This window comes from Buteo buteo, chromosome 6 (assembly GCF_964188355.1).
Source record: "Buteo buteo chromosome 6, bButBut1.hap1.1, whole genome shotgun sequence".
Lineage (NCBI taxonomy): Eukaryota > Metazoa > Chordata > Aves > Accipitriformes > Accipitridae > Buteo > Buteo buteo.
This window is the reverse complement of record NC_134176.1, coordinates 3,252,050-3,279,984: the sequence shown is the minus strand read 5'-3', so window position 1 is coordinate 3,279,984 and position 27,935 is coordinate 3,252,050. Positions and strand designations below refer to the sequence as shown.

Below are 27,935 nucleotides of genomic sequence, written 5' to 3'. Positions count from 1 at the left end.
GATGGAGGAGGGCAAGAAGGGGACTGAGAAGGTGAAGAAGGGGACCGAGGAGGGTGAGAACGGGGCTGAGGAGGGGAGAAGGGGCCCGAGGAGGGCGAGTAGGGGACGGAGGAGGGCGAGAAGGGGCCGAGGGAGGCGAGTAGGGGGCCGAGGAGGGCGAGAAGGGGATGGAGGAGGTGAAGAAGGGGACGGAGGAGGGAGAGAAGGGGGCTGAGGAGGGCGAGAAGGGGCCTGAGGAGGGCGAGAAGGGGACTGAGAAGGTGAAGAAGGGGACCGAGGAGGGTGAGAAGGGGGCTGAGGAGGGGAGAAGGGGATGGAGGAGGGCAAGAAGGGGACGGAGGAGGGCAAGAAGGGGACTGAGAAGGTGAAGAAGGGGACCGAGGAGGGTGAGAAGGGGGCTGAGGAGGGGAGAAGGGGCCCGAGGAGGGCGAGTAGGGGACGGAGGAGGGCGAGAAGGGGCCGAGGGAGGCGAGAAGGGGCCCGAGGAATGGGCCCGAGCCGTCCCCCCCGGTCGCTGTGCCGGCAGTAGAGGCGGCAGCGCGGGGCGGTGAGCGCCGGGCGCGGTGGCGCGTGCCTGTAGTCCCAGCTACTCGGGAGGCTGAGCCCGCCGGATCGCTTGAGCCCAGGAGTTCTGGGCTGCAGTGCGCTATGCCGAGCGGGCGTCCGCGCTAAGGCCGGCATCAATATGGTGAGTCCCGGGGAGCCGGGGGACACCAGGTTGACTAAGGAGGGGTGAACCGGCCCAGGTCGGAGACGGAGCAGGTCAAAGCTCCCGTGCCGGTCAGTAGCGGGATCGCGCCTGTGAATAGCCACTGCAGCGTAGCCTGGGCAACACAGAGAGACGCGGGTTCCTTTTCACACCGCCCCGAGCCCCGCTTTTGCTCACCACCACCCCCGCCGCCGTACCCACCCCGCCACCCATCAGTACCGGGACCGCGCCCCTCAATACCCGCTGCCCCGTAGCCTGGACGATACAGACAGACGCGGGCTCCTTTTGCCCCCGCGCTTTTCCTCCAGGCGTCCCGCCCGGGACATCCCCCCCGCCACTATACCGCCCCCTGCTGGCCGGGCGCCGGCACCGCCGCCCTCCTTTCTTCTCCTCCTCCCGCCCGGCCCCGCGGCTTGGGCGCATGCGCGGGATCGCGGAGCGGCGCGAATTGGCGCGGGGCGCGACCCGTAACGGGCGGTGGCGCAGGCGCGTGGCGGGAGTCCTGTCAGTCGGAGCGGCCGCCGCGGCTGCCGCCGCCGCCGCCGCCATGAAGTCTCGCTTCAGCACCGTCGACATCCGCGCGGTGCTCGCCGAGCTCCGGCAGAGGTACCGCTTCCCCCCCCACAGCCCGCCGCTGCCTCCTGGCGCGGGGTCCGCTCCCACCCGGTGCCACCCCGAGGAGGCGCGGCCCGGCCCGATCGGTAGCGTCGTTCTCCCCTCAGCGGGGCCCGGCCCGTCATGGCACCGGGGCTGTGTGGGGCGGCTCTGCCTCCCTCACCTCCACCGGCAGCCCGGCTCCGCGCACACCCCCGCTCTGCCCCTCCGCATAAACCCCCCTCATCTGCTCTGCCCGCCTCTGCTCGGCCCTGCTCCCCTGCAGGACATAGTCCTGCCTAGTCCCGCTCTCAGCACTGTTACAGCCGCTGCCCTCCGTGCTGCGGGTGCTGCACTGCCGGTTCGTGCTCCGGTGCATCTCCGCACTGCGCCGTTCGGTGTTGCCGTCGTAGGGAGCGCAGCCCTGCACTGTCCTGTTCTGAGGTGATTCCGCCACCGCTACGCATAGAATCCTCTGGGGAGTCCAGCCCCACGCTTTGCTGGATGGTGGGCTGCCCCTCTCTGTCATGTGCTGTGGCACCATGGGGCAGCACAGGGCCTGTCTGATGCTGCCTGCGTGGCCCCCAGCACATCTACCTGCTGTAGAGCACAGAGTCCTCTCTGCCTCCCCTGTCACACCATTAGCGAAGGCCTGGTGCTCTTGCTCCCCCCTTCCTTGTCCTACTCCTGTCCCCCAGGCTCTCCCTGGGGAGCAATTGAGTGTTCTCCCTTTCCTGTTTGCACAGGGAAGGGACTATGGTCTGTCGTCTACTCTCCCACCCAGCAGAGAAGCTCTAATGCTCCTCGCATCCGTACGCCATGGAGTCCTCGTACCCTTCTGGTGTCCAGGGCAATCTGCATATTCAGCCCCATGCTGAACAAAATGGTGACGAGACTGACCCCCCAGGCCGTTTCTTTGCTTCTGCTGGGAATACTAGTGCCCCATGCTGGCAATGGGCTCCCCAAGTGACGCAGAAGTTAGCCTGGAGGAGCGAAGTGCTCCAGTATAACCAGTAAATTTTGCATGCCTGCCACAAAGAGGAGTGCTTGCAGGACCTGGCAGCCTGGCCCCCATCCTGTGCTGGAGATCCAGAAGCTGTCTGGTTGCAGCTGGGATGTCTGCAGTCGCTGTTTTTGCTTTGTCTTGTTTAGCTTTTTGCACTTTATCCATAAATAGATATTTCTCCATCTTTTGGTGCTTCAGCTTCCAGCTCACTCTGTTATTCTTCCTTTGCTGCCTCTTCGGTTACTGCTTGGTAATTTATCAAAACTTGCACTTCTGTATATTTTAATTATCACTGGGATTTTTTTTTGTGTCGTTTGTGTATCGTATTCTCCAAAGCATGTATTTTCTTTTTGACAGCTTATTGGGAATGAGAGTAAACAATGTTTATGATGTGGATAATAAGACGTATCTTATTCGCCTTCAAAAGTAAGAATGTCTTTAAATTTCTTTATGCTGTTACTGTACATATGAGAACTTGATTTTTTTTGTATCTGTAGTTTCTGTAGACAGGTGTGTGGCTTTTCTGACTAGTTTTCAGTGAAATTCTATCGTTCTTTGATAGCATGAAGTAATTTTTACTGAGGAAGTTCTTGGGAGATAGCATATGAGGTGTGATATACTGCAGAAAATATACAAAAGGCCAAAGATGTTAGTGTAAAAACACACAAATGTTATAGTTTCTTTTTGTGGGGAGGGAAGAGAGGAGTTGGAGGAGCAAAGAGCAACACTTAGTAAGTGATACTGGTGCCCAGGCCAAATGGGAGGTAGGGCTCATGTCATGTCACTAGCCTGTCCACTCCAGTGGTGTCTGAGATGGACTCTTGCTCATCTGCTTGCCTCCAGTTGTGCCGGAGAATTTTTAACTCCATTGCATGCCAAGCATTTTGCTTGGCCGAATTATCCGTAAACTTTAAAAAGTAGATGTCCTTTCACTGTCAGTGGAGCTATTTGATGGGCTTTACCAGTTTTGGCAACAGTGTTTTCTGTAGATAGTGTGCCACTGGTTTGCAGTGCTTTGGTCTCGTTCCAGTGCAAACTGGTGTGTGGTAAGGGGTGGCTGCTCATGTGCCAAGTAGTGAGTGTTTGTTTTGTTAACAGACCAGACTGCAAGGCCACGCTGCTGCTTGAATCTGGTATACGCATTCACACGACAGAGTTCGAGTGGCCAAAAAACATGATGCCATCTGGCTTTGCAATGAAGGTAAACTAACCTACAATTTCTTTTTGATAAGGTGGCTGGATATCAGAAAGCCACATTCATGTTCTGTCCTTGGAGACAGAAGAAAATAGTGGAAGGATTTGAGACAGAAGAAAATAGTGGAAGGATTTGCCTGATGGATGCTGATCAAGTGGGTGACTGAGGACAAGGGAAGAGCCAATGTGGACCTGGGGTCACATCATTGATGTTTAGTGCCTGAAACAATGAAAATCTAAATTTATGAAGACTAATATTAATCTGCTGGACATTTTCTGGGTCACCCAGATCTTTTGGAATTTTACTCCAGCAAAGTCCTTGTGATTTCAGTTGGATTGTCCAAATTTTAGGCCCTGGATGCAGCACCCTATCTTAATAGAGTCCTGCTGTTCAGTCTGCTGGACTTTGAGGGTTCAGATCTTGCTGGAAGCTGTTAGGCTGTGTTCCTGCAGGTAGATATGCAGGGATGGAACCTGAGTGCCAACTCACACAGGTCTGCTTAGCCCACCACCTCTGGACATGGCCTCATTGAAATGACTCAGCAAAGGTTCTTCATAGTGGCTTTCCACGTCATATATGGATGCAGGGATAATCCCGGTTCTCTTTGTAAAATAAACCTGTTGAATTTTAACTAGCTGCTCACTTGTTGAACTAAACAAATAGCAGTTTTTAATGGCAAAAATGGCTCAACATGAAGAATCTGGAACAATTATATTACCTATAAATGTCAAGGTATTATTTTGCTAAGAGCTGTCTTGTCTCTCTATTACCAAGATTGGCATTTTTACGTTTATGGTATCTGTATGAAGTAAGAAGTAGTCAATGTCACAGAAGGGATCTATAGCTAAGAATGTATTTCAGTATAAAATGTCACAAGCAGGTTTATTTGCATCATCTCACAGACATTTTCTCATTATTGACAGTGCCGTAAGCATTTAAAGACCAGAAGACTTGTCAGTGTAAAACAGCTGGGTATAGACAGAATTGTGGACTTCCAGTTTGGAAGCGATGAAGCTGCTTATCACCTGATTATTGAGCTGTATGACAGGGTGAGTGCAAAGCTCCAAGCGTGTCCTCGGTAAGCAAGCACATGCGTATGGCCTTTGCTGATGGTCCCCTATGGTGTGCTGGCAGGGTAACATTGTCCTGACAGACCATGAATACATCATTTTAAACATTCTGAGGTTTCGCACGAATGAAGCAGATGATGTCAGATTTGCGGTTCGGGAACGATACCCAGTCGACAGTGCAAAAGCGGCTGCACCTCTGCCAACCTTAGAAAGGTAATTGCTTTTAAACGGTGTATATATTGGAATAAACCCAAATTACTTGGACTGTCAAAGGCAGCATGTCTTTGGGTAGTCTTTTCGCATATTACAGGGCATTTTGCATTTCTTTTTTTAAAACTGAAAATGTTTTGTGGCTTCTAAGCAATACAATTTAGTCTTAAAACCCGTTGTTCTTTGGCATTGCAACTCTCCATTATCTTCCTCAGGTTAACTGAAATGATATCAAATGCACCCAAAGGGGAACAACTGAAGAGGGCTCTTAACCCGCATCTTCGTAAGTAATTGTGTTTTATTAGAAAATGAAATGGGGTCAATATGCATTATGTTTAGATGATGCTGAGAATTTGAACAACTTCAAGCAGTCTTTTTTTTTTTCTTGATGTTCATGACAGTCTGCTTTCATGTGTGTTGAAAAACAACAAAAAAACTAAGCCTTTGAAAACAGAGTAGATTTTTTTCATTCCAAGCCAACTGCACAAAGAGATGAGCCTTGCCATGATCCTGCAGTGACGAGGACCTGAGAGTAGCTCTGTTAGAGCTCTGACTTGGTGCATTTTGCACAGCGTCTTGTCTTCAGTGGTACCGAATAGGGGATATAAGTGTAAAGTCAGGGCAAGGATGTTGTTAGGAAGTGGTTGGAGGATGCCAGTACTGCCAGTCCCTGGAATGATGACTGATGTGGTAAATCCAGGATGCTTGGTATGTCCACTGGGTGTTCCCTGGTAGCTAGGCAAAGCACCCTGTGCCCTGGTTTTCCTGACCATAGAAGCAAATTTGACTTGTGTGACATAGTCAAAAGAAGTTTTGTTTATCCTCCTGATTTGGCAGTGTTGATAAGCATGGGATTGCCTGGCAGGTACCTCTGAACAGCTCAAATCACATGATTTGTGGAACTAAGTATTACCTTCCCCATTTCTTGTTTCTCTTTTTCACCACCCTTGTCCCTCTCCTTCTCCATGCTGGTCTCCTCCTAAATAAACAACCTGCTTTTCATTCCTTTCTCCCATTGTTCCCAGTTTTGCTATATCCAGAGCTGAATTTGGTATTTCTGATACTGTTATTTAGGTAACCTTTGCCTTATGTAGTGTTACTGATCTGATTACCCAGGCACAGCTGGCCTGGCAAGGCTCTGCTCTGAAAGGTCCACAATTCTTCCCTTCAGTTACTGCGTGAGTTTGGCTGTTTCTCACCCCATTCCTCCTTAACTACCTGTGAAACCGGGCTATCCCTTCTGCTGCTTCTCTAATTTTTGCCAGTTCTCACGCTGATAACTGTTGTTTCCAGCAGTTTCTCACGTTGTGTCCTGTAGTTCCTCACGTCCCTACGCAGTTAGCTTAACCTTGGGCCCGTGCCTGGTCACCAGCCCTAACAGGCACACTGATACTTTGTTGGAAGAGTCTCAGTCACAGCAGTTTTATGTTTTAGAGACTTCCCATGACTGATCGGCAGGCATCTTTATATTTAATAGCTTAGGTTGGATTTTCCTTCCATGTATTTACCAAATCTCTTTTTGAACCTGTATGAACTTCTGGCATCTACAATGTTTGTGGTGAAGAGGTCCACTTGCTTGCATGTCCCATGAAAAGTCACATCCTTTTTTTGTTCCGAAACTAATCTCGCCAGTTTTACTTAGTGCCCTAGTATTGGATTTGAAGAGAAAGTGAGCAGTTGCTGCCTATTTACCAACTCTGCACCACTCATTTTACAAGTCTTAGTAACTTCTAGGCTGATCAGCCTACTGCGTAGCCTACATAGTCTCTCCTTGTACAGAATCTGTTCCAAGGCTGTGATGATCCTTCTTGCCCTTCTCTGTGCCTTTTCTAGCTCTACCTGTTTTGAAATGGGGTAAGTAAAAGTGTACCTAACATTCACAGTGGAAGTGCACCATGGATTTATACTGTGGCATGATTCCCCATGTTCTGTTCACTATCCCTTTCCTAATAATTCCCAACACATGGCTTGACTCTTTTGTGTTCACTGACAATTGAGCTTATGTTTCCACAGAACCATCTGTTGTCAGGTCTTGCTCCCAAAAGAAATGATGGGTTGGGTATATGCATAAGTAGGATAGTTTTTCCTCATTGTCCTGGTTTCAGCTGGGATAGAGTTAATTCTCTTCCTAGTAGCTGGTACAGTATTATGTTTTGGGTTCAGTATGAGAAGAATGTTGATAACACACTGATGTTTTCAGTTGTTGCTAACTAATGTTTATACCAAGTCAAGGATTTTTCAGCTTCTCCTGCCCAACCAGCAAGAAGGCTGGAGGGGCACAAGAAGTTGGGAGGAGACACAGCCAGGGCAGCTGACCCAAACAGGCCAAAGGGGTATTCCATACCCTGTGATGTCATGACTAGTATATAAACTGGGGGGAGTTGGCTGAGGGGGGCGGATCACTGCTTGGGGACTGGGCATTGGTCAGTGAGTGGTGAGCAATTGCACTGTGCATCACTTGTTTTGTATATTCCAATCCTTTTATTGTAATTTTGTTACTGATATTATTATTTTCTTTCTGTTCTATTAACCCACAAGGTCTACCTTTTTTTTTTCTGATTCTCTCCCCCATCTCACTGGGTGTGGGGGGAGTGAGTGAGCGGCTGCGGGGTGCTTAGTTGCTGGCTGGGGTTAAACTATGGTACTCATGTACATAATTTTGTATTGTTTTACAGTGAGCTTATGTGTCAGTTCTTTAGTAGCTCACTATTGCTCGGTCCTCTCCAGTTCTTCACAGCTGGCTGTTGTCTTTGTTGCTTAGATGAGTTGTGTTTCGTTAGTAGGCTTTGCCCCTTGCCCTTTGTTCCTCCTTCCTGGATCACTTAGGTGCATGTTGATCAGTGCAGGCCCTAGAGCAGGTCCCTGCAGAGCTCACCTTTCCTCCTCTCCCTCCAAGGATGCAAGCTGACAGTTTATACTTCCTCCCTGTTTCCTGTCTTTCAGCCAGGTTCTAATCCAGGCAGGGACTATCCTGCTATCCAGTGGCAGCTTGTTTTCTCTGAGAGCTTTGGGGTGAGCTTTGCTAAATGCTTTCTGGAAATCCAAGCAGACCTTATCTATTTGACCTCCCTTGTCTTTGTGCTTTTTAACTGTCTTGTAGCGTTATGATGCAAAATACAAAACTCTGCTGGCTCTTCTGTATCTAGTGCAAAGCTCTCTGCTACTTTTAGTCTTTAGGCTAAAAAGAGTTGATAGTTCTCTAGTCCCTTTTTAAAATTGCCAGTGCGTTAACCTCCTTGTGCCTCTGCTGCTAAGGCAAGAGAGAAGTTGCAAGCTACTGTTAAGAGTTTGGCATCTCTGTCCTTGAGTTCTTTTAAAGGCCTGGCTGAGTACCACATGATCGTGTGGATTTGCTGCTGCTTGTTTTGCCTGTTGGATCCATCACCTCTTCTGACAACTGGATTTGAGGCAGATTTTCTGACATACTGCCTGCAGAGAAACATTCCAGCCTGAGCTTCCCTGTGCCCCTACACTATGAATGAAACTCAAGACATTAATTTAATCTTCCTGCTCTTGTCATATCCAAGTGTTCCTTTTGCTCGTTGATCACTTCTTGAACCTACTGATTCTAGCAGGCTTCCTGCTTATGATATATCTGGAAAAGACTTTAATTTTAATCTTGGTGGGTTTTTTTCAGATTTGCTTAAGATTAATTTTGGCCAGTGTTCCTGTGTTTTACATTCACCTGCCAGAGTGTGGTCTCCCATTTTCCACAAGGGACACAACTTCAGATAACTTTTTGCTTTTAACAGTATCTCTTAAGCTGATGTTTAGTCGTGGCAGCCATCCTTGGATTTTTCTGAAACAATGTTTAATAAGTGGTATGCATTTGTTCTGAAGCTCCAAAATAGCATCTCTAAATAGTCTGTGGGTTATTTGCAGACATTGCCTCTTATTGATTGTCTTAATTTCTTTCCTTCTAAGAAGCTCTCTTGCTTTATGTAATCTTCCCTTTTGAGCTGAGAGTAAGAGATTTCTTGGGCTTTTGTTGTGCTAGCATGGATCCAGGTAAATTTTAGTGTCAGGCTTGTACCATGACAGGACATCTGTCCAGCCATGCTGGGATGATTGAAACCTGATTTAGCTGTTCTGTGTCTGGCTTTCACAATCTCTTGGCTGTCCCTCTGCCCATTAGGGTGACCAGCAGCCCTGCTCAGGCAGTTAATACTGTGGCCCTAATACTGCATGTCCCAGATGTAGGCCTGGGTTTTCATTCCCATGCGATTGTGCTGGGTTTTTTCAAGTGGTTATCTTGTTAATTTGTTTGGACTCTTGAGATCCTGTTTGCCTACTCTAAGGTCATCTATGTCATTCTAAGCTTGATGCGGCACTGTATCAGTGGTTGTCTTCCTTCCTTCATGTTTCTGCTTTGTTTGTTCTCAGTGTTCTTAGTTAAACTTGGTTTTCCATGGCCCCATCTTCTTTCTTAGTCTTTAAGGATCTTTGTAGGAGCTTGTATCTGTTTTCATTTGCTGCTTCTCCACACCCTGTTCAAATGGGGCTGTATCTGTTTCGGTTGTCACTCATTTCACATTTGGCTTTGCCAGCTTTTTCCTAGTTCCTTATTTGAAGCTACAGAGTTTGTATGACTTCACGTACTGTAATACCTTATCTCAAGCCAGGCGGTTTGCCACCCTTGTTGGGTTTCCTACACTCTTCAGTTCAGAATCTTTCCTACCCCCTTTTAAATGTAAGGGTTTAATTCCATTTGGCCAACAGAAGCCCATCCTTCCTGTATATCCTTATTCTATCTTAGACCTTTCCCAATTCCAGATGAATGTAAGCATCCTTAAGTTTGTAAGAACTTGTCAGCTGTGAGCTGAGACCCAGCTGCTCTGCCCAGCCAGCGAGCATTTCTGAGAGGGCCACTGTGGGAAACCTGATCATCTGCTCTCTCTGGGGTCTACCTCCTGAATTTAGGACCACAGCTCCCTTGGTCTCCCCAGCCTCTCTAAGGATTGGCTGTAGTTTCACAGCCCTAGCTTGTTGAAACACTTCTCTTAACGTCAGTGTAAATACAAATTTCATTGTGAATGTTTTCTACAGATGATGATATATTTTTTTTTTAACAGCTTATGGAGCCACTCTCATCGAGCATTGCCTTATAGAAGCTGGATTTTCTGGGTATGTCAAAATAGATCAGCATATGGAAAGTAAAGGTACGTAGGAAATAATATTTTAAAGGCTGTACTACATACATGATAATTTTTATGTCTATGTAGTATTTTTTTCCAAAGAGATGAGTAATCCTTAAACCTGTAGTTCTGACCATATGGTTATATACTGTAATGTTTATAGGTTGGGGACCAACCTTGTTCGCATTAAAACTCTTGAATCGTGCATATATCAGAATTAAAACATCAGACTCCTCCTATAGTCTAAATGATTTTGTAATGAGATGCTACCTTAAACGTCAGATGAACTCTGGCGATGTAAAGGGATATTTTACAAGAATCCTGTATAGAAGAGTTAGCATCAAAGTCTTCCTTTATCTATAGCAAACATGGGGATTTGATAAAGTAGCAGCTTTACATTTATTGGGAAATTATGGATTTGGGTAGTAAAATCAGAGTAGATTTTTCTTTTTTCTTATTTTTCTTGTGTGGTTTATATTTGCCATAAATCAAAAGGATTTTTTACTTCCTGCTGCATTATGGTGCTTAATAAGTCAACATTGTAACAAACAAATAACTTCTCACAGCTACTGATTTATACTTTGCCTCTGCAGTTTTATTTTTATGAAGTGTTAGCATTTGTGTGGTCTTTTTTTTTCATGGAACTTGAAAATTATGTCTTAGAAATACCTATATAGATTTTTTTAATAAAAAATTCCTCAAATGTAAAATACCTACTGATGCTCCTGTTTAAAACAAACAGTAATTGCTGTAGTGAAGCACCGGGGGTAAAGGATATCTGTGATTTTATTTTTGAGACGTGCTAGAATCCTACTTAACGTGGTTAAGTTGGACAGGTTGCTTCAGGCACTTAATTGGAAGAGCAGTTGCCTGGGTCTTTTGTTGATTTGCTGTTGTGCCATGTTTATGTAAAAATATCTTTCTGTTCTAGGTGTTTTAAAATATTCCTCTCCTCTCCCCTCTCTGTTTAGAAAATATTGGAAAAGTGCTTGCTGCTTTAGAGAAAGCAGAAGAATATATGACACTAACTGACAACTTCAGTGGAAAGGTGGGTCTCCGTTGCGCAACTTGGTTATCATTTATGCAGGAATTGCAGAATTAAACTGGTAGGCGGGTATTGCTCAGCACATGCTTGTTCCTGGTGTTACTGGCTTCAGATTTTATTCTGTGAGCTTGCGCTCCAGGTAGTGGTGGGGAATAAAAATTTCTTCCTTGCACTAGATGTGCAGCAATTAAATAATTTACAAGCAGATTATGTAGGTTCTGTGAGAATTGCGTTTGTGCTTTAGTAGCATCTAACACTGTTCTGCAGATAAACTGCATTTGTGTGATAAGCTGTAGGGAAGTCCTGAGGTTTGTAAGAGAGGTTCACCTTTTTTTCTGGAAGAAGTTGGAGTCAAGACAAGCAAGAAGTCAGGGCTTTACTCAGTCAATCACACTGCTCCTGCCACAAGGTCTCCCTGCCAGAATGATTTACTGTCTCACGCTGATCAGTGGGTTAGCACCTAAAACTTGCTGCCTTGCCGAGATAAGGAGAATCCTTTTCAAAAAGAAATGCTGATGACATATTTATGTATTCTTTTAGGGTTATATTATCCAGAAAAAGGAGAAAAAGCCAAGTCTGGAACCAGATAAACCAGCAGAAGATATCTACACGTAAATATTTGAAGTATTTATTTTTCTACTAGTCTGCATAACATAAATTAGTTTTCAGGTGATAATATCAAATGTGTATTTTACAGATATGAGGAATTTCATCCTTTCTTGTTTTCTCAACATTCAAAATGTCCGTACTTGGAATTTGACTCATTCAATAAGGTACAGTGCTTTTGCTGATACTGTACTTAAGTGCTTTAATTGACTGATGCTAAAAAGAGTATTTAAAATGTAGTGCAGAAATTGTTAATGAAAACATAGACCTTGGAAGAGATGATTAATTTTATGGATAAATGTTTTATGCAGAAAAGGCCAACTAAAACAGGGCCTTTAGGCTACTGCTGAGAAATGTTGTCTCTATTAACTCAGATTCTGTAGCTGCAATGCGGCCTGTGCAACTGAGTGGAGGTGTGTATTGAACCTGTAAGGAGCATGGCTGTTATCAGTCCCGGTCAAACATTTTGTTAGTGGAGAGTTCGGATGCTGAGTTATCACTGGAGGCAAACAGTCGTCACAGTCATCACACTTATTCTTTTCCAGTTACTGCTTTGAAAACTTCAGGCACCTGATTTAGTATTTCCTTGAGTGTTGTCCTTCCTGGTCCTTGACTCATTAACATCTGAAATCATTAACTGCGTGTTGTTCTTGACCTTGATCTCCAGAATTACCATTTTGCTTTCCTGCATTGCTTCTTGGCTGAATTTCTGTCATCTCCTTCACAGCACTGATGATTTAAGCAGCCTAAAACCTTCCTCTTCTTCTGTTTTAAGCACAGTGTCTGGCAACTGGAACACCAGGAGCAGTTCTTAGGCATACTTTCTAGGTTTTTTTGTGGATTTTTTTTTTTTTTAACTGACCTATTGGAGCAGCAGGAATTCAGGACAGACAGGTCTGTCATTGCAATCATTTAATCTGAAGAGCAGGCTGTGTCAAACAGCAGCTTTCTTTTCATCATTTCTTAGCAAAAAATGCGGGCCATAGTTTGGCTACTTACTTAATTCTGCATAACCCCTGGTTTGCAGTGAGACATATGCTTGAGTGGCTTGCTGAACTCATCTCAAGCAAAGGTAAAATGGAGGAAGTTACTGAACCCTGTTTTAGCATCTGTTTCCTCTTCTAGTGCTTTGCAGCCACCACTCTTGAGCGGAACCTCCTCTGCCTGCTTTTTGCTTGTATAAGTTAGTGCAACTTGGAGATTCTTAAAACTGATCTTTTCTCTTGCAGGCAGCAGATGAGTTCTACTCCAAGCTAGAGGGACAGAAAATTGATCTGAAAGCATTGCAGCAGGTATGCTGTCATCCAAGAGTGGGGCAGCTGAGGTGGCTCTCTGAGGTTCAAATGTTTCATTTAGTTCCTGTAGCTTGGGGCGAGGGAGGTGTCATTCCTTATTTTTCCTATGGAAATGCCAAGTCAGTGGTGGTCAGGGAGTGGATTTCAATATTTATAATGTAGCAGTTGGTTTTGCTTGGAATACAAGTAATAGCATTAACAACAGTATTTTGGAGACTCTGCATCTCTTACGCTGCTGTATTTTTCTGTGCTGGAATGCTCTGTTGAGTGTCTTGCAGTGATTAGGTAAGAAGATGCCATTTGTATTTATATTTTTCCATCTCACTTATTTTTGAAAGGAAAAACAAGCATTGAAGAAACTTGAAAATGTCCGTAGGGATCATGAGCACAGACTAGAAGCTCTTCAGCAAGCTCAGGTAAGACTGAGATATTTTTTTTTAACTTAGAAGATACGTAATTTTTCTGGAAGTGTTGTACCTGCTGGTCTGCATTGCTACGGTCAGCATTAGACCCCAACGTGAAGCCTTCTGCTGTCAGCGAGCACCCTGTAGCCCCTCAGGGAGCCTAGGCCTGCCCAGCAGGGCTCTGCTCCCTTACAAGTGCTTTGTACCTCTCTTGCCAAAATTTGCTTGTGCTGCTCTGCTTGTAGGAGTCAAGTTGGCCATTGTCATATGTGATCACTTCAATGCCATTCTTGGATTTCATCTCAATATTAATTACTGCTTTTATTTTTTTTTAAACTATGGCTGAGTGTGTGTTTAGCTTCAATGGGTGTAAACTTTTTTCTTTCCTTAAGGAAGCTGATAAGATGAAAGGAGAACTTATAGAAATGAACTTGGAGATTGTTGACCGAGCCATCCAGGTGGTCCGTAGCGCGTTAGCCAACCAGATAGACTGGACAGAGATTGGAGCGATTGTTAAAGAAGCTCAAGCCCAGGGAGACCCCGTTGCAAGTGCAATCAAAGAATTAAAGCTTCAGACAAATCATATCACAATGCTGCTGAGGTAAGTACATTGCAGATCACCTGTACCAAATGCAAGTAGGACTGACTGTGTGAGCTGCGTAGGAGACAGGTATCTTTTTAGCTTGTGCATTGGTATTTAAATCGTTCAGTTTTTCTTACAGCAGCATGAAGAGAACTTAGTTCTGTGAGCGGAGAGCCTTCTTTTTTGCTTTAAAAAATAATAGTAATTTTTGCTGTAATAGCTTTTGGTTTAGTAATTTTAGAGTCTGTCTGACTATATTATAAAACATTGGAAGGTGTCCTAAAGCAGTATAGGTCCAAAGCTCCAGTCTGTCAGTCAGCAGACAGATTTACCTCTCTGATTTACTCTTCTTTGATCTAAAATTCCCATAAGATCCTGCCACTTTCAATGCTGCTGACTGCTAACAGCAGTGCAGTGAAAGGCTGATCGTTCAAGATTGCAGCTGTTGTGAACTGCAAGTTTTGATGCTGGTTTTGTAGAAGTTCTGAGGAGAGAGCTGGCAGTGAAGCAGTATTTGGAGTGTCTTTAAAAACCTGATCTGACACTATATCAGGATGTTAGAGATAAAAACGCAAGGATTTTTTTTTTACAGCTAGAACTTTTGGTATGACAGCTGGAACAGAATTTTTAGTGACCTCGCTTTCAGAAACATTAGTGTATAGAATAAGCTTGCTTTCAGGAGAGAGTTCTGTGTTGGTAACTGTGTTATCAGTCTCTCTTCTCCGTCTGTTGTAGTAGCGAGTAATGATCACTTCGCTGATCAAACCGTTCAGTCCATCCACCAAGTGCTGAATCATGCATCCTTAGTACAGAGAACTACGGAGATCTCTTTCCCTTTATGAGAACATTATTTTATGCTACTCCTTCACCTTTTGCTACACAGACTTAGTACAGCTGTATGGAGCAGGATTTAATGTCCTGGTGAGAAGCAAATACAAATCCAGCTAGTGTGTGCTCAGCATACCTCTTTGAAAACAGTGGAGCAGATATTTTTTGAGGTTTTAAACCAGCGCATTGCTGTCCTGTTCAATGCGTCAGTATAATGATGTAACTGTTCTCTTTTCATGCGGCAATTACAGACAGATTGTTTTCTGTTTCTTTTACTTTATGGAAGCAGATCGTTGGAACTGTTCTTTGTTTTAAGTCTAGATTTTTCTCTACATTGATAGTATGGATGTGTGCCTTTTGATGGAAAAAATTGCCTTGGAAAACATCACTTCCTTGGACTGGAAAATTTGGACTCTTTCACTTCGGCTTTTGTTTCTCCCCCCCCCCCCCAAACTTTGGCTGACTTGAAGACATAAACAGGCTTGCATGTAAGGCATCCTGGGGCCTTCCTGTGGCCACATGGTGAAAATGGTTTAAGAGTTCCTTAGGCCATTTCCAGTCTTCATGAGAGAATAAAAGTAAGAGTGCATTGCACTAAGGGTGAAAAATAACCAGTTCTCTTACCTTAATCCTGCGATGTCATGTGTTTTTAGGAACCCATATGTGTTATCTGAAGAGGAAGAGGAGGAGGAGGATGCTAATTTAGAGAAAGAAGAAACAGAAGAACCAAAGGGAAAAAAGAAAAAGAATAAAAACAAACAGTCGAAGAAACCTCAGAAAAACAAACCGTCATTAGTTGATGTTGATCTCAGTCTGTCTGCATATGCCAATGCCAAAAAGTAAGGTTTACATTGAATGTGTGCTTTGGTAATAGAAGTTTCTGTGTGCTTGCAGTTGTTAGTGTTAACATCATAGGAAGGGCTCTGTGTATATCTTTTTAAAAATAGAAGTTAGAAATTGAAATGAGTAGCTTGCCCTGAGCTCTAGGATGTGTATTTTCTTGGTCCAAACTCAATATCTCACTGTTGCATAGCAGCTAGTCTCTAGCTACCTCATTAATTTAATTTTGAGTACAATTCTGCACAGTGACACATGGAACAGAATGGCTACTTGTGCTGCACAGTAACCCAAACACAGTGCTCTGTCTGTCTGAGGAGGGGAGGGGACTTACTTCATCTGGCTGCTTTTCTCAGGTGAAGACTAAGCTGAAGATCTGGGCTAAAAAAAAAATCTTCTTAAAACTGAATGCTAATGGCAAATGTGATAAGTACATTCTGAAAATGAGTGAATCTGCTGGGATTTCAGATACAAACCAACTTGTGTTTCACAGGTACTATGATCACAAAAGACATGCAGCTAAGAAAACTCAGAAGACAGTAGAAGCTGCAGAAAAGGTATTTTTTCTTTGTTTTTAGAAGGTATTTAAAAGCAAAGTCCCTGTCACTGATCAGTGGAAAATTCTAACTTGGCCTGGGTAGTCCTAATGAGACGCGAAAGGTAAAAACAATCAAGCCAGTGTTGTTTCATTCTTGAGCTTTTAAGCTGACTGAACAGAGAGGATTGCAGATCCCTGCCATGTCATCTGGTTTCCACCAGTAGCATTTTGAACATGTAAGACAGGTGCTAGGTGGAGGTACTGACAGACTAGTGCTTGCGGAGGCAGGAGGGGAAAATCAGTGGAAACCCTTAGGATCAAAGAGCTGATAATCTCATGGGGCAGCTATCCAGGGTGAAGATCTATGAAGATTTTAGGACAGCTATCTTAACCCACACATGAGGGTAATGCGAGCTTGTGAGTAGCAGTATGTGGAGCCTGCACTCTGAAGAAGTTCAGAGACATTTCCTACCAGCTTTCCTACTGTTCAGTTATCAGTTTTGTGATTCCTGTGCTGCCAGATTGTGATCATGCTTTCTGTCTAAATAGGCATTCAAATCAGCCGAGAAGAAGACGAAGCAGACACTGAGGGAAGTTCAGACAGTTACCACCATTCAGAAAGCGAGAAAGGTCTATTGGCAAGTACAGTTTCATTGTCATTATCTAATGTACTGTGAATGTGTGCAAATTTAGAAGGACTGTGTCAGGCTGAGTTTTCACTAGCTTAGAAGAGGAGTTAATTATGACTTCTAAGCACTACACTTTGTACTGAGTCTTCTTACAGCTGCTTCTTGAAGGTGCTGGCTTGATCCTGTTAGTGCCTTTGCCTGGGAAAGTTCCTTTCAGAGGACATGGACTTGTACTTTAGCTGAGTTTTTTGTTTTTAACACGGCTAGGAATATGGCCTTAGTGAAAATAGGGAACTTCACTGTTACTTTCTGGCAGCTCAATATCTGAAATAGTAGCAGTAGATTTAAAAAACAAAAAACTGAAAAAAATCAAAACAAGAACTCAAAGCTTTTTGTAGTCTAATAATTGAATTATTAAAATAAAAATGAATAGGAGGACTTTGTGGTGACGGTACTTGTTTCATCTCAAAATATTGTTGGCAGTGACGTTGTATTTGTACTGTGCCTTGTTTTTATGTCCCAGGCATATGGATGGATGTGAAACTATTTGCAGTGTCTTTTGTAAGTTGTAGATGCTAAGATGGATATTCTCAGAGTTTGGTATAAAAAAATACCTCTGAAATGTTCTGTTAGTTCGAGGTGTTTTTCACACAATGGATTGATGTAATTTGGCAGGTTTGAGAAGTTCCTGTGGTTCATTAGTTCTGAGAATTACCTTATTATTGCTGGAAGAGATCAACAGCAGAATGAGCTGATTGTAAAGCGGTATCTTAAACCGGGTGAGTCTGATTGGAGTATGTTGGTTTCTCTCTTACTTTCCAGTTTTGTAAATGTACAAGAATGACACGGGAAGGTCTGTCTGCTTTGTTCTTAAGTTGGGTCTTAGGTAAGAGGGGACTTTGGTGATGGTGAGTCCTAGAGACTGTGTGTGTTGTCCGTGGGGTGCTGGGGGGTCTGCTGGGAGGCTGGACCCTCCAGCACTGTAGGATAAGAGTAGGTTGGACAGACAGCGCCAAAGGAGCTGATTCTCCCTGGGGCAACTGGGATGGACTAAAAGGCTTCTGTATCCTCTTCCCATCCTGCTCCTTGCAGCCAAAATAGCTGTTTCCAATAAACATTAGAAACCTTCACCTTAACTCGAGTGATCTGTGTAGTTCCCACATATATGACTGATTCGAGTCGCTTCTTTTCCAGGGGACATATACGTGCATGCCGATCTCCATGGAGCCACAAGCTGTGTGATCAAGAACCCATCAGGTACTTTGTGTGGGGCTGATGCAGGGACTCGTAGAAGCCTGGGAACACTGTGAACTGGCAGTCTCTGTATTGCATGTCTGAGCCTAGCCCAGTGAGCTGCCTTCCCCCTTCGCAGTGGTACTCAGCTCCAGCACACATTTCCTTTAGGGTGAGAGGCATCAGACCTTCCAAGAGCAGGTTGTCACTGAGTGCTGCTGCTTTCCAACCATGACTGGCTGCTTGCAATTACTCAGTTGAGCTCCTGGTGGGAAGGAGCAGTGGAGGTGAGCTCAGAGAGACAAGTGTTAGTCACTGGCAGAGGCAGTGGTGCAAGTGCTTGCTGCTGGCCGCAGGGACTGGAGTCCTGCTGAGGCTTTCATTGGTGGCATAAGCAGTTTGTGTGCTGATGGAGAGTGCTGATCTCAGCTGGGAAGTGTTAATGCGGTGAGATATGGATCTCATGGGAGATCAGATGTGCAAACCCTGCCTGTGCCCCATTCCTGGGAGGTGGTGGAAGCTGGCCTTGTGTTGTGAGGAGCACAGTTACTGCTTGTTCATGGAGCTGAGCTGAAGAAGGAGCAGTAGCACAGCTGGCTTCAGCCTCTGCTGGGGAGCTGTGAAGAGCAGCTGCTGAAACTGCTTCTGCTCTGTCCGTACTGCCTTCAAGCTTAGCCAGACCATGTTGTCTCTGCCCAGGGCCCCTGGAAAGCTCACACACTGGATTAGGGCATGTATGGAAGTTGGAGAATGTAAACTGTTGTGTGTGGATCACATTTGTTAATGTGTTGGGCGTTACTTTGTAGGTGAACCAATCCCTCCACGAACTCTGACAGAGGCAGGCACGATGGCCTTGTGTTACAGCGCTGCCTGGGAAGCCCGTGTTGTCACCAGTGCTTGGTGGGTCTCCCACAACCAGGTAAGGACACTCCTGCATGAGCTTTGCAGACAGAACATCTGAAGGAACTGGTGTGTGACTGCAGACAAAGTTTCTCTGTGTGGGAGCTGATGGAGGCGGGTGAAACTTTTGATTGATACAGTTCCTTGTGGGTTCCCCCAGTTCCTTGTGGGTTCCCCCAGCCCTGCTGCACTTAGGGCTGGGGTGGAGGGGTGACTTCTGATACGACCTGCACATGATAGAGGAAATGCTGCAGGTTTGGCTTCTTATTAACAGAGGGGAAGGACTTTTATTGAAAATGGAGTTCTCTTTTTTTTTTTTTTTTTTCAGTTGGGCTTCTAGCTTGTATATTAACTGCAGTCTTGCTGTGGTTCCAGTCAACTCAAGTGTAAGGGTGTAGAGATTATATCAAACTGAAAGTTGCAGTGCCTTCAGTGTTCTTCTTTCCTGAATAACCCCGTTACTCTCCCAGGACTTCTAAAACGTAGTGCCAATAATGTGTGATTGAATTGAGGAAAATATTAGGAAAATAGTCTACAAAGGACAGAAAGAACCCCTTGGAAATGGAGTCCTTCTGCGGACTGTTCCCATAAGTTAAAATGCAGCTTGCTTGAATGTTGCTTTTGTTAGTGCTGTTAGTACACAGTGCTGGCCTTCTATGACAGATACTCTTTAGAGTTTATCATGATTTTTTTTTTAGGTTTCTAAAACTGCACCTACAGGAGAATACCTTACTACTGGAAGCTTCATGATCCGAGGTGAGACACAAAGGAACGATGTGAATTAGATGTTAGGCATTTTGTCTGAAGATGCTGGGCTGTCCTGCAGTGGCAGTCACCTGAGCTGTCCCCCTCACCATGGCAGCCAACAGATTTTGCTCTTCTGTTGAAAATCTGTTCTGAGTGGTTTAGACTGAATATCAGGCAGCTGCAGCAGCATTTCTAGCTGAGGCCCTGGACAGAAGACCAGGGCTAAACTGCTTTTGAGTTTCTCCCGTTCCGTTGTCATCCAAGAGACAGAACAAGCTCCAGTGTAATTTTTTGGTAGCCTAAAGCTGCTAATAAAAATGAATTTTGAAAATACATCATGTAGCATAGCTGTTAAACCTCCTCATGAGAATCTGCCTTTGTTTTTCAGGGAAGAAGAATTTTCTTCCACCTTCCTATCTGATGATGGGCTTTAGCTTCTTGTTTAAGGTACTGCTTTCTCTGTGCAGCTCCTGCTGGCTTTTGTAATTGGGTTCGAGCTATAGGAGGCTCATTTTATCAATATATTCCCATTTATTTCTTTTCCCACTGGGACAAATCCCATAAAATGATACTTGCTGAAAATTACTCTGCTTTCATTTCCATTTTTCCCCAGTTTGCACTGTCTTTATTTAAAACCAACAGACACTGGTGAACATTACTACCTCTGCTAGGTTTTTATACCAGCTCTATGTGAAGCATATGCATGTTTAGGGAGTCTGCTAGTTGTGCAGCTACGTGAGTCTCCTCACTAGCTGTATGTTCTAGGTCGTCAGACTTGGGTTTAAATGTGCTGGCTTAGTTTTCTAGCCTTTTGAATGGCAAAAAGTCTTCAAAGGGAAGGAATAAAGCTGAGTCGGGTGTTCTCTGAATGGGCTAGTGAACATCGCTGGAGCTGGTACTGGCCTAATGTAAAGATGCCTCTGTTGTTAGGTGGATGAAAGTTGTGTTTGGAGACACCGAGAAGAAAGGAAGATCAAAGTACAGGATGAGGATCTAGAAATGGTTTCCAGCAGTGCCTGCGAACTGGTGTCCGAAGAAGTGGAGCTATTAGGTACAGTGGATGTGACTGGGGTGCTGTGTGCACTGGTGACAGACGGGACTGTTTGGGGTTTGGCATTTAGTTCCCTGCACTGTGTTATGGGTCATTTTGGGCTTTCTAATGTGAACTGTGTTTTTCTCACCTGTATGCCCCAGAAGGAGGAGATAGCAGCAACGAAGAGGAAAAAGCAGAGTGTCAGGAAGCACCAGAGGATGTGGAAGCCGTGTCTGAGAGCAATCGTGATGAGGGCGTTGCTGACCTTGACCAGGGAAGAGTAAACACACCTCCTGCACCAGAGGGTGACTCCGAAGAGGATGATGGAGAATCTGAAGATGAAGTGGAGCATCTGGAGTCAAAGACTGAAGTGAAGGAGGAAGAGGTAAATTACCCAGATACAACAATTGACCTGTCGCATCTTCAGTCTCAAAGGTAAGTGAAGAAGCAGCTGCGCTTATCAGCCATGTGGGCACTTCTGAGGATCTCCATACTGTTAGAATGCTGCCAAGACAAGGGCTGTGAGGAGTTGCCATCACTTCTTTCGATGCTCAGCTCTGCAGAGTGCAGGGCAGTAAGCCTGTACTGCAGGAATACCACTACGCTGTGTACCGTTCCCTGCCATTCCCCTGCATGGCTCTTCCTTGTGGGCTGCTTGCTTTGGACCCCTCTCCTGAAGTACATACACACATGCATACAGGGGTATCTGGCTCTTTCGTCACTGCTATTCCCTATTTTGGCCTAAGTGTCCCTTGACCACCATGCACTGATTTTGCTCCTGAGGAGATGGCTGCCCCCATTTTCTTTTCAGAGCTGTTCAGACCCGAGAAACTGAGTCATGAGTTGTTTCTGCTCTGCCAAGCTGATGCTGAGTTACTGCTCTGCATGTGGCTGCGAGATGAGCTCATCTCACCGTGTCCTGGAAGTGGTGCTCCTCAGAGGGTGTGAGGAGATGGGATTGAGTGGGTGGAAGCAGACAGCTCTGCAGGGAATACCACAGCTGAGCGGGGCTGTGTGCATGGGAAGCTGAACATCAGGGGTTCCTTTAGCACATACTGTATCCAGGCTGTCTTTGTTGCTTGTTTGTGTGTGTGCGTGAGACAAGCTGGCAGAGATCTGAAGACTTGTTTTGTAAACTGAATCCTGGTATTGCTGCCCTTTTCCATTCACCAAAGCTGGGATTTTCAAGGACTAGAAAGCCGAAAGCGGTGCAACCAAGTTAGCCAATGTCTGGGCTGTGGTTGATGAGTCTGTGGTTGAGCTGCTCTACATCTGTTGATGAGCTCCATTTTGATCTCCCCACAGATCCCTGCAGAAAATCGTCCCCAAAGAGGAAGAACCCAACTTGGTAAGGTCCCAGCTCAGATGTTTGGCAAAGAGCAGTGTGAACTGCTGCTGGACATGGTGTGGTCTAACTGCATTTCACTTCCTAGAGTGACAGCAAGCCCCAGGGGCGAAGGCATCTGTCTGCCAAGGAGAGGAGGTGAGAGCCTCTTTGTGTTTGCAGTGACATGAATGCCTCCTCCCCATTCCGTCTCCAGGACCTGGGTGCAGGGCATGTCTTGCATCTCCCAGTCTGGGCTGGTCCATGTCGATTGTTTGTCCTGCATTTCCAGTGTGGGTCCTGCCTGTGAGATGGTGGCTCCTCCTGTCCTTTGGGAGTGCTGGTTGTGAACAAACAGTTTCTCGTGTACTCGTGGGCTCGAGGTGTTTTACTGAGGAGGGGTTATTTCCAGTGTACATGCCTCAGGTTTCCCTGTAGCCCTATGGCAGGGAAGCAGGGTGGTAAAGCTGGCAGGAGAGCAGCAGCCTCTCTTGTCACAACAAGAGGTAGTGTGTCAAGTGATTGTTTTCCTTAGAGAAATGAAGAAAAAGAAGCAGCAAAACGACTCTGAGAACTTGGAGCCGCCTGAAGAGAAGCAGAAGGAGACGGAAACACAGCCTCCCCCTGCTCCCAACACCAATAAGGGTGTTCCGGCCCCTCAGCCCATCAAGCGGGGCCAGAAGGTAGGCAGGGACCAGGTTTACCCATGGGTTGAGCTGTTGCCATGTGAAGTGTGGACAGAAATTCCAGATTCCTGTCAGACATCTGTGGCTGCCTGATAGTTTTAGACTCTTGGTGGTGTTCTTAGTGGTTTCAGGATGATGGTGCTGGTCTGTTAGCATCGAGCACCCTGTGCTTTCCTCGCTGAAACCACAGTCTCTTGGTTACTGGTGAACTGCTCTGAAAGAGGTTCAGGAGATCTGGAAGGAAAGTGCATGTGGGGTTAGCATCTAGGTGTTTGTGGGTGCGAAACTCTGCAAAAGTCATTGTTTCTAAAGCTGTTGGTGTGTTTTCTTCTGCAGAGTAAAATGAAGAAGATGAAGGAGAAGTACAAGGACCAGGATGAGGAGGACCGGGAGCTCATCATGAAGCTGCTGGGGGTGAGTGAGAGGAGTTTTGCCTTCCCCTGTGGTGCGGTCGCTTGGCTCGCTGGCTCTGACCACCTCTGTGTGTAACTACAGTCTGCAGGGTCAAACAAGGAGGAGAAAGGGAAAAAAGGGAAAAAGGGGAAGACAAAAGAAGAGCCAGCAAAGAAGCAACAGCAGAAACCCAAGGCTGCTCATTGTGGTGCTGGAAGGGGCAAGGAGACGCTCCCAGCGGGAGTCCTGCTGCACGAGTTGCAGGACCCAGCCCTGGAGGAGCAGCAGGATGAGAAGGTGAGCAACACACTCACCTCTCCTCTCCTGTCCATGCGTCTGTCCCTTTTCACTCTCTACTGGCACTGGGTAGCAATGTTCTGTCAGGAAGGCCGGGCAGCTCTTGCTGGTTTTGGGGCACTGTGGAGAACACTGTGCCTAATGCCATGGCCCTGGGAGCCCATCGGTTTCCAGAAGCAGTGGAAAACCCTGAAGCAATCTGTGTGCACGCTGCATTCCCAGCACAGCCAGAACGAGGGCTCAGAGGAGTACCGAGCCTCGCCAGGCTGCCGAGGATCCAGTTAAGTCAACACCTCCCACTCGGCGCAGCTGAAATGTAACCGAGCGCTCTCCAGATCTGTTGTTGTGAGTCAGTATCTCTGAATCACAGCCCATCTCTCTCCTCCCAGCTTGGTGTGTGCCAAGCAAATTAGAGTTTTGAAAGAAATATTCCTCCCCTCACCCACATAAAAGTGCTCTTCTTACCTTTGCTTTAAAATAAGTTAAATTCTCTTTGCCGTGAGAATGTGGCTTTCTGTGTACTGGTGATAAAAGAATTTATTTTCTCCAGGGGCTGGGGGAGAAAAAAAGCAGTTTTGTGCTCATTTCGGCTCTGATTTCTCCTTTGTTTGTGTGTACAGGAGGAGCAAGACCAGGATCAGCCGGGGGTTGAGGTAAACGCTTGTCTGTCTTTGAAGCTCAGATAAGTGCTGAGGAGAAGGCTTTATTCCTGCTCAAAGCTGGCGGGCCCTGCTGCAGCATGCAGCTCCCTGTGAGCAGGACCAGAGGCACAGGGTTTCAGTGGGCTGGGGCTGGTTGGTGTCTGAGCCCTCCAGAATGTCACAGCTCTGCTGTTAGAAGTCCCCTTCTTGCCCGTGACTGTTTGAACTCAGCTTTCTCATATTTTTTAAAAAAACGTGACCTCTTTTTTTTCTTCCTACCCTGCTTCTCATGTACATTCCCTATAGAAAGTAGGGGCTGGCTAAACTGAAGTTTGTCCCTTGCCTTTGCCTCTGGAGGTGTTTGCACCCCACCGGTGATAGTGGCTCTAGGCTGGAGGATGGCACAATACGATGCAGTGCAAGTCGCTCTTCAGTTTAGAAGTTTGTTTACATAAAAATTGCTTCAAAGTTTTCTGTAATTACAGGCTGTGTGGGTGTTGCCCAAGGCTTGAAATAAGTAGGTTTCATTAAATTCTTAAAATGAAGGAGGATAACGGTTGTCTGGAGGGGGAAACTTTTGGTGACCCTGTGAAGATGTAACTACACTTGGGGGTCTCGTTTGGGTCATTTAAAACTAAGATCCATCCTGTTTCAAATGATGTGATTTGAGTAATCAAAGATGGTCAGTAACGAGTTGTGGCTTAGTTCAATGCCAGTGTGTGGTACGTTTCTGTAACCCCATCACGAGATCTGACACAGGGTACCTATGGGATTGCAGCTGCTGTTGTAGTTTGGCTGGAAGGGGAGACCCTTTGGCCTCTGCCCCCAGTGAAACCAGTAGTTAGGGGTTGGAGAGATGCCATCTGGTTTCACAGTGAAGCTCCTTTGCTTGTTCAGGAAGGCGAGGCGTTGCTGGACTCCCTGACGGGCCAGCCACACCCTGAGGATATTCTGCTCTTTGCTGTTCCCATCTGTGCTCCCTACACGGCGATGATGAACTATAAGTAAGTCGCAGCACTTTCTGTGGGAAGGGTTTGGCAGCAGCCTGCACTGGTCGAGGGGAGCCCGCATACTACTCACAGAAACCTTTTCTTTTGAAAGGTATAAAGTCAAGCTCACTCCAGGCACCCAAAAGAAGGGAAAAGGTACTGTATTAAAGCACTTCAATCCTTTCCAGTGCTCTACCTATTGAAGCCTGCACTTTTTTACATACTGTTTAAATCTTTCCTGTGTTTTTACAGCTGCAAAGATTGCCTTGCATAATTTCATGCAATCCAAAGAAGCTAGTGCAAGAGAAAAAGACCTGTTCCGCAGTGTAAAGGTGACCAGTTTTTTCTACATAGTTTCTCTTGCACAAACGTAACAGCAGTAGCAAAATGTCCACTAGTGCCATTTTGGGGGTAAATACTTCCAAAACCAAGTGTGCTATTGCTTTTTTTTTTCAGCAGCATTGTGTTTCTCTACTGCTGGGGCAGATGAACTGCTTAGGCTGGAAAGAGTCATTAGGAATGGAGCCTCACCAGTGTCATTGGGCCTTAGGTTTCTGTATTGTGTCGCTCTTGATCTAAAATAATGTATCTGACAAAAGCATCACCTTCCAAGAAGTCCTCTGGTTTTGGGAGGGGAAATTCTTGCTCCCGCTGGCAGTGTGTGGAAGGGGCAGGCACTTGCACTGGGGGTTCAGCTGGGCTCGGGTTGGAGGCAGTGTCCTGCTGCTGCCCCTCTTCCCCTGCAAGGTGCTTACCACAGGCCAGGGAAATCTGTGGTCTCTCTTCTCAGGCAGCTCTTAGCTCACCTGATGCAGTTTTCTTTGCCATTTCCTCCATTTCCTCCTCAAATTGCCGCCCCATCAGTCAGCAGCACTCCCGTACCTGTCACCGGGGAGAGGGCAGGTTCCTTGCCACGCTCGTCTCCTGCAGCTCGGTCAGCCGTTCGCACCGCAGTCCCCTCGCTCCGCCTGCACTGCCTGTTGTGACTTCTGGTCCTGATTTCATGTCAGTGATCCCCGTTCATCAGGGCTCAGACTGCCCTGTGACAGCTGCTTGCTGGCCTGTAATAGTTCACTGATCAGAAACGTTGAATAGCAGCAGACTTAATGTTGGCTTTTTGTGGCACTCTGCTAGAAAAACACAATTAATGGTTAATGACCTTGAAGCAAACAGGCAGTGCCTAGGGACCTGCAGACCCAACCAGCCCATCCCAATGGAGCTGATGTGTGGAAGCTGCACAGAAAACCAGTAAATCTTTCATTAATAAAACATGGTGCCAGAGCAGAAGCCTGACGTCAGCCTTACTTTGGGGGAAAGCTGGCAGAAACAGGTGCATCAGCTCCTGCCAGCAGACTCGGAGGCAGTAGCAGGGGTGAGGAGGATGTTTGTAAATGCTTTTCTGCTGCGTTCAATTTTGTGTGTTTAATGTTTTGTAGGATACCGATTTGTCAAGAAATATTCCTGGTAAAGTGAAAGTGTCTGCACCTCATCTCCTGAACAAGAAAAAGAAGTGATTCCGTACTTGGGTTTCTCACCACCAGACTGCCACAGCTGCACGGTCAGAATACAGCACCTGCAGGTGGGACAGCCAGACAGCCAGACCTACCCCGACTGCCGTTCGTTTGACTGAATTTAGCTTCCGTGGTAGCAGGCAGACGAGGGCCAGCTCCTGCATCGCGGTTTAGATGGACTCTTAACAATTCGCTACAAATAGCATAGAAACATGCAAGTAAATTGCTGGCGTTTGGTCAGTGACGTGATCTCACGCTGTTCGTTCTCTGATGCTTTCAATGCTGGAGCCGAGCGCCCATTCCCCATGCTGCTGGGCAAAGGCAGGCCTGAATTTGCTGCCACAAAACTTGGTGTTTCTTCCTAAAACCTGCCGCTTTCCTCTGAAGGGAACTGGATTTTCTAGTACGAGTAGGACAGTTTCAGTGCAAACTGCTTCATTTGAGAAAAGGTAGAATTTTATTTTTCCCAAAACGTGCCGTTGGCTGCCAAGGGATGGAAGGTGTAGTCCCAGCTCCAGCCCTCCAGAGCCCCTGAGCCCACCAGCACAGCCGAACTGTGCTGTGTAATTACTGCCCCTGTGGAGGTGAGGAACAGGCAGGGAAGAAGAGCTGGGGCTTGAGGGTCAGAGTAAACCCCACGTGCGGTATCAGTGCACCCCAGAGACGCACAACCACAGCTCAGCTCAGAGGTCCGCACCACCTCAAGCACGCACTTAAGCCACAGCTAAAGCTTACACAAGAAACCAGCGCAGGAATTACAATACAGGAATTATTTTGTTCTAGAAGTCAAACTTTTTAATGTTTTTTTTTTTTGAGGACAGCTTAAACATGATTTCACCCCTTCCCCACAGCAGCAGAGCCTGTTCCTTGTCCCCGATGTCACCTACTGGGGCTGCTGACAGATGGAGCTGAGTCAGCGAAGGCAGGCGCTGACCCATTCCACAGCCACTTCCAGTGTACCTCCATCGAGCTGAAGTCCTTCGGGCTGTTCCAGCTGTAGGTGAGCTCCACAGGTTACTGACACAGCCCGTAACAGGCTCAAGCACTTTCAGTTACACTTCCCAGGGCAGAATATCTGCTACCTAAGGTTCACAATTGAAGTTCCACAACATAAAGAGTTCCAAAAAAACAAACTACGAACAAGCAGAGAGTAGTGGTGCTTTAACAGCTGAAGGTTTACGACAGTTTATCAACTCTGACACTGTACAATTTCCAAATCCCTTAAGCATTTGTGGCAAAACGTTAAGCAGACAGTTTCCTAACGCTGTAGACTAAAACAGGACTGCTCAGCCCTCACAGCGATCTTCAGCCTAGACTAAAGCAACACTCCTCTTCAATAGTCATGGCGTGCCTCTATTTCCTGCACAACCGCGAAAGTCCTCAGGTCCTTGACTAGGGACTCTGTAACAACTACTTCCACACATGCGCACCCTGTCTTCTCGCTTAGGGCTGGCCCTCACACATACTTCAAGGTGGACAAACCCAGAACTAGTTTTA

At 46.1% G+C, this 27,935-nt stretch overlaps 1 protein-coding gene across 1 annotated transcript; it reads left to right on the top strand.

Annotated features, from left to right (window-relative positions):
• Nucleotides 1–1,196: 1,196 nt before the first annotated feature.
• NEMF (nuclear export mediator factor) lies at nucleotides 1,197–27,803 on the top strand. The gene is made up of 33 exons (XM_075029433.1): nucleotides 1,197–1,315; nucleotides 2,667–2,735; nucleotides 3,408–3,510; nucleotides 4,428–4,553; nucleotides 4,639–4,787; nucleotides 5,000–5,067; nucleotides 9,857–9,943; nucleotides 10,891–10,967; nucleotides 11,505–11,575; nucleotides 11,662–11,737; nucleotides 12,800–12,862; nucleotides 13,204–13,281; nucleotides 13,662–13,870; nucleotides 15,334–15,519; nucleotides 16,011–16,074; nucleotides 16,605–16,693; nucleotides 17,360–17,463; nucleotides 17,879–17,941; nucleotides 18,724–18,836; nucleotides 19,516–19,573; nucleotides 19,953–20,011; nucleotides 20,495–20,615; nucleotides 20,759–21,032; nucleotides 21,903–21,945; nucleotides 22,031–22,080; nucleotides 22,457–22,604; nucleotides 22,944–23,021; nucleotides 23,103–23,297; nucleotides 23,918–23,950; nucleotides 24,836–24,942; nucleotides 25,040–25,083; nucleotides 25,180–25,259; nucleotides 26,364–27,803. The coding sequence occupies exons 1-33, from the start codon at nucleotides 1,257–1,259 to the stop codon at nucleotides 26,439–26,441; spliced, it is 3,222 nt and encodes a 1,073-aa protein (XP_074885534.1). The 5' UTR covers nucleotides 1,197–1,256; the 3' UTR covers nucleotides 26,442–27,803.
• Nucleotides 27,804–27,935: the final 132 nt, after the last annotated feature.

Coding starts and splice junctions, on each gene's coding strand:
- NEMF (XM_075029433.1), top strand. CDS start 1,257: ATGAAGTCTCGCTTCAGCACCGTCGACATCCGCGCGGTGCTCGCCGAG. Junction 16,694..17,359: donor AAAGCGAGAAAGGTCTATTG/GCAAGTACAGTT, acceptor GTAATTTGGCAG/GTTTGAGAAGTTCCTGTGGT. Junction 21,946..22,030: donor AAGAGGAAGAACCCAACTTG/GTAAGGTCCCAG, acceptor TTCACTTCCTAG/AGTGACAGCAAGCCCCAGGG.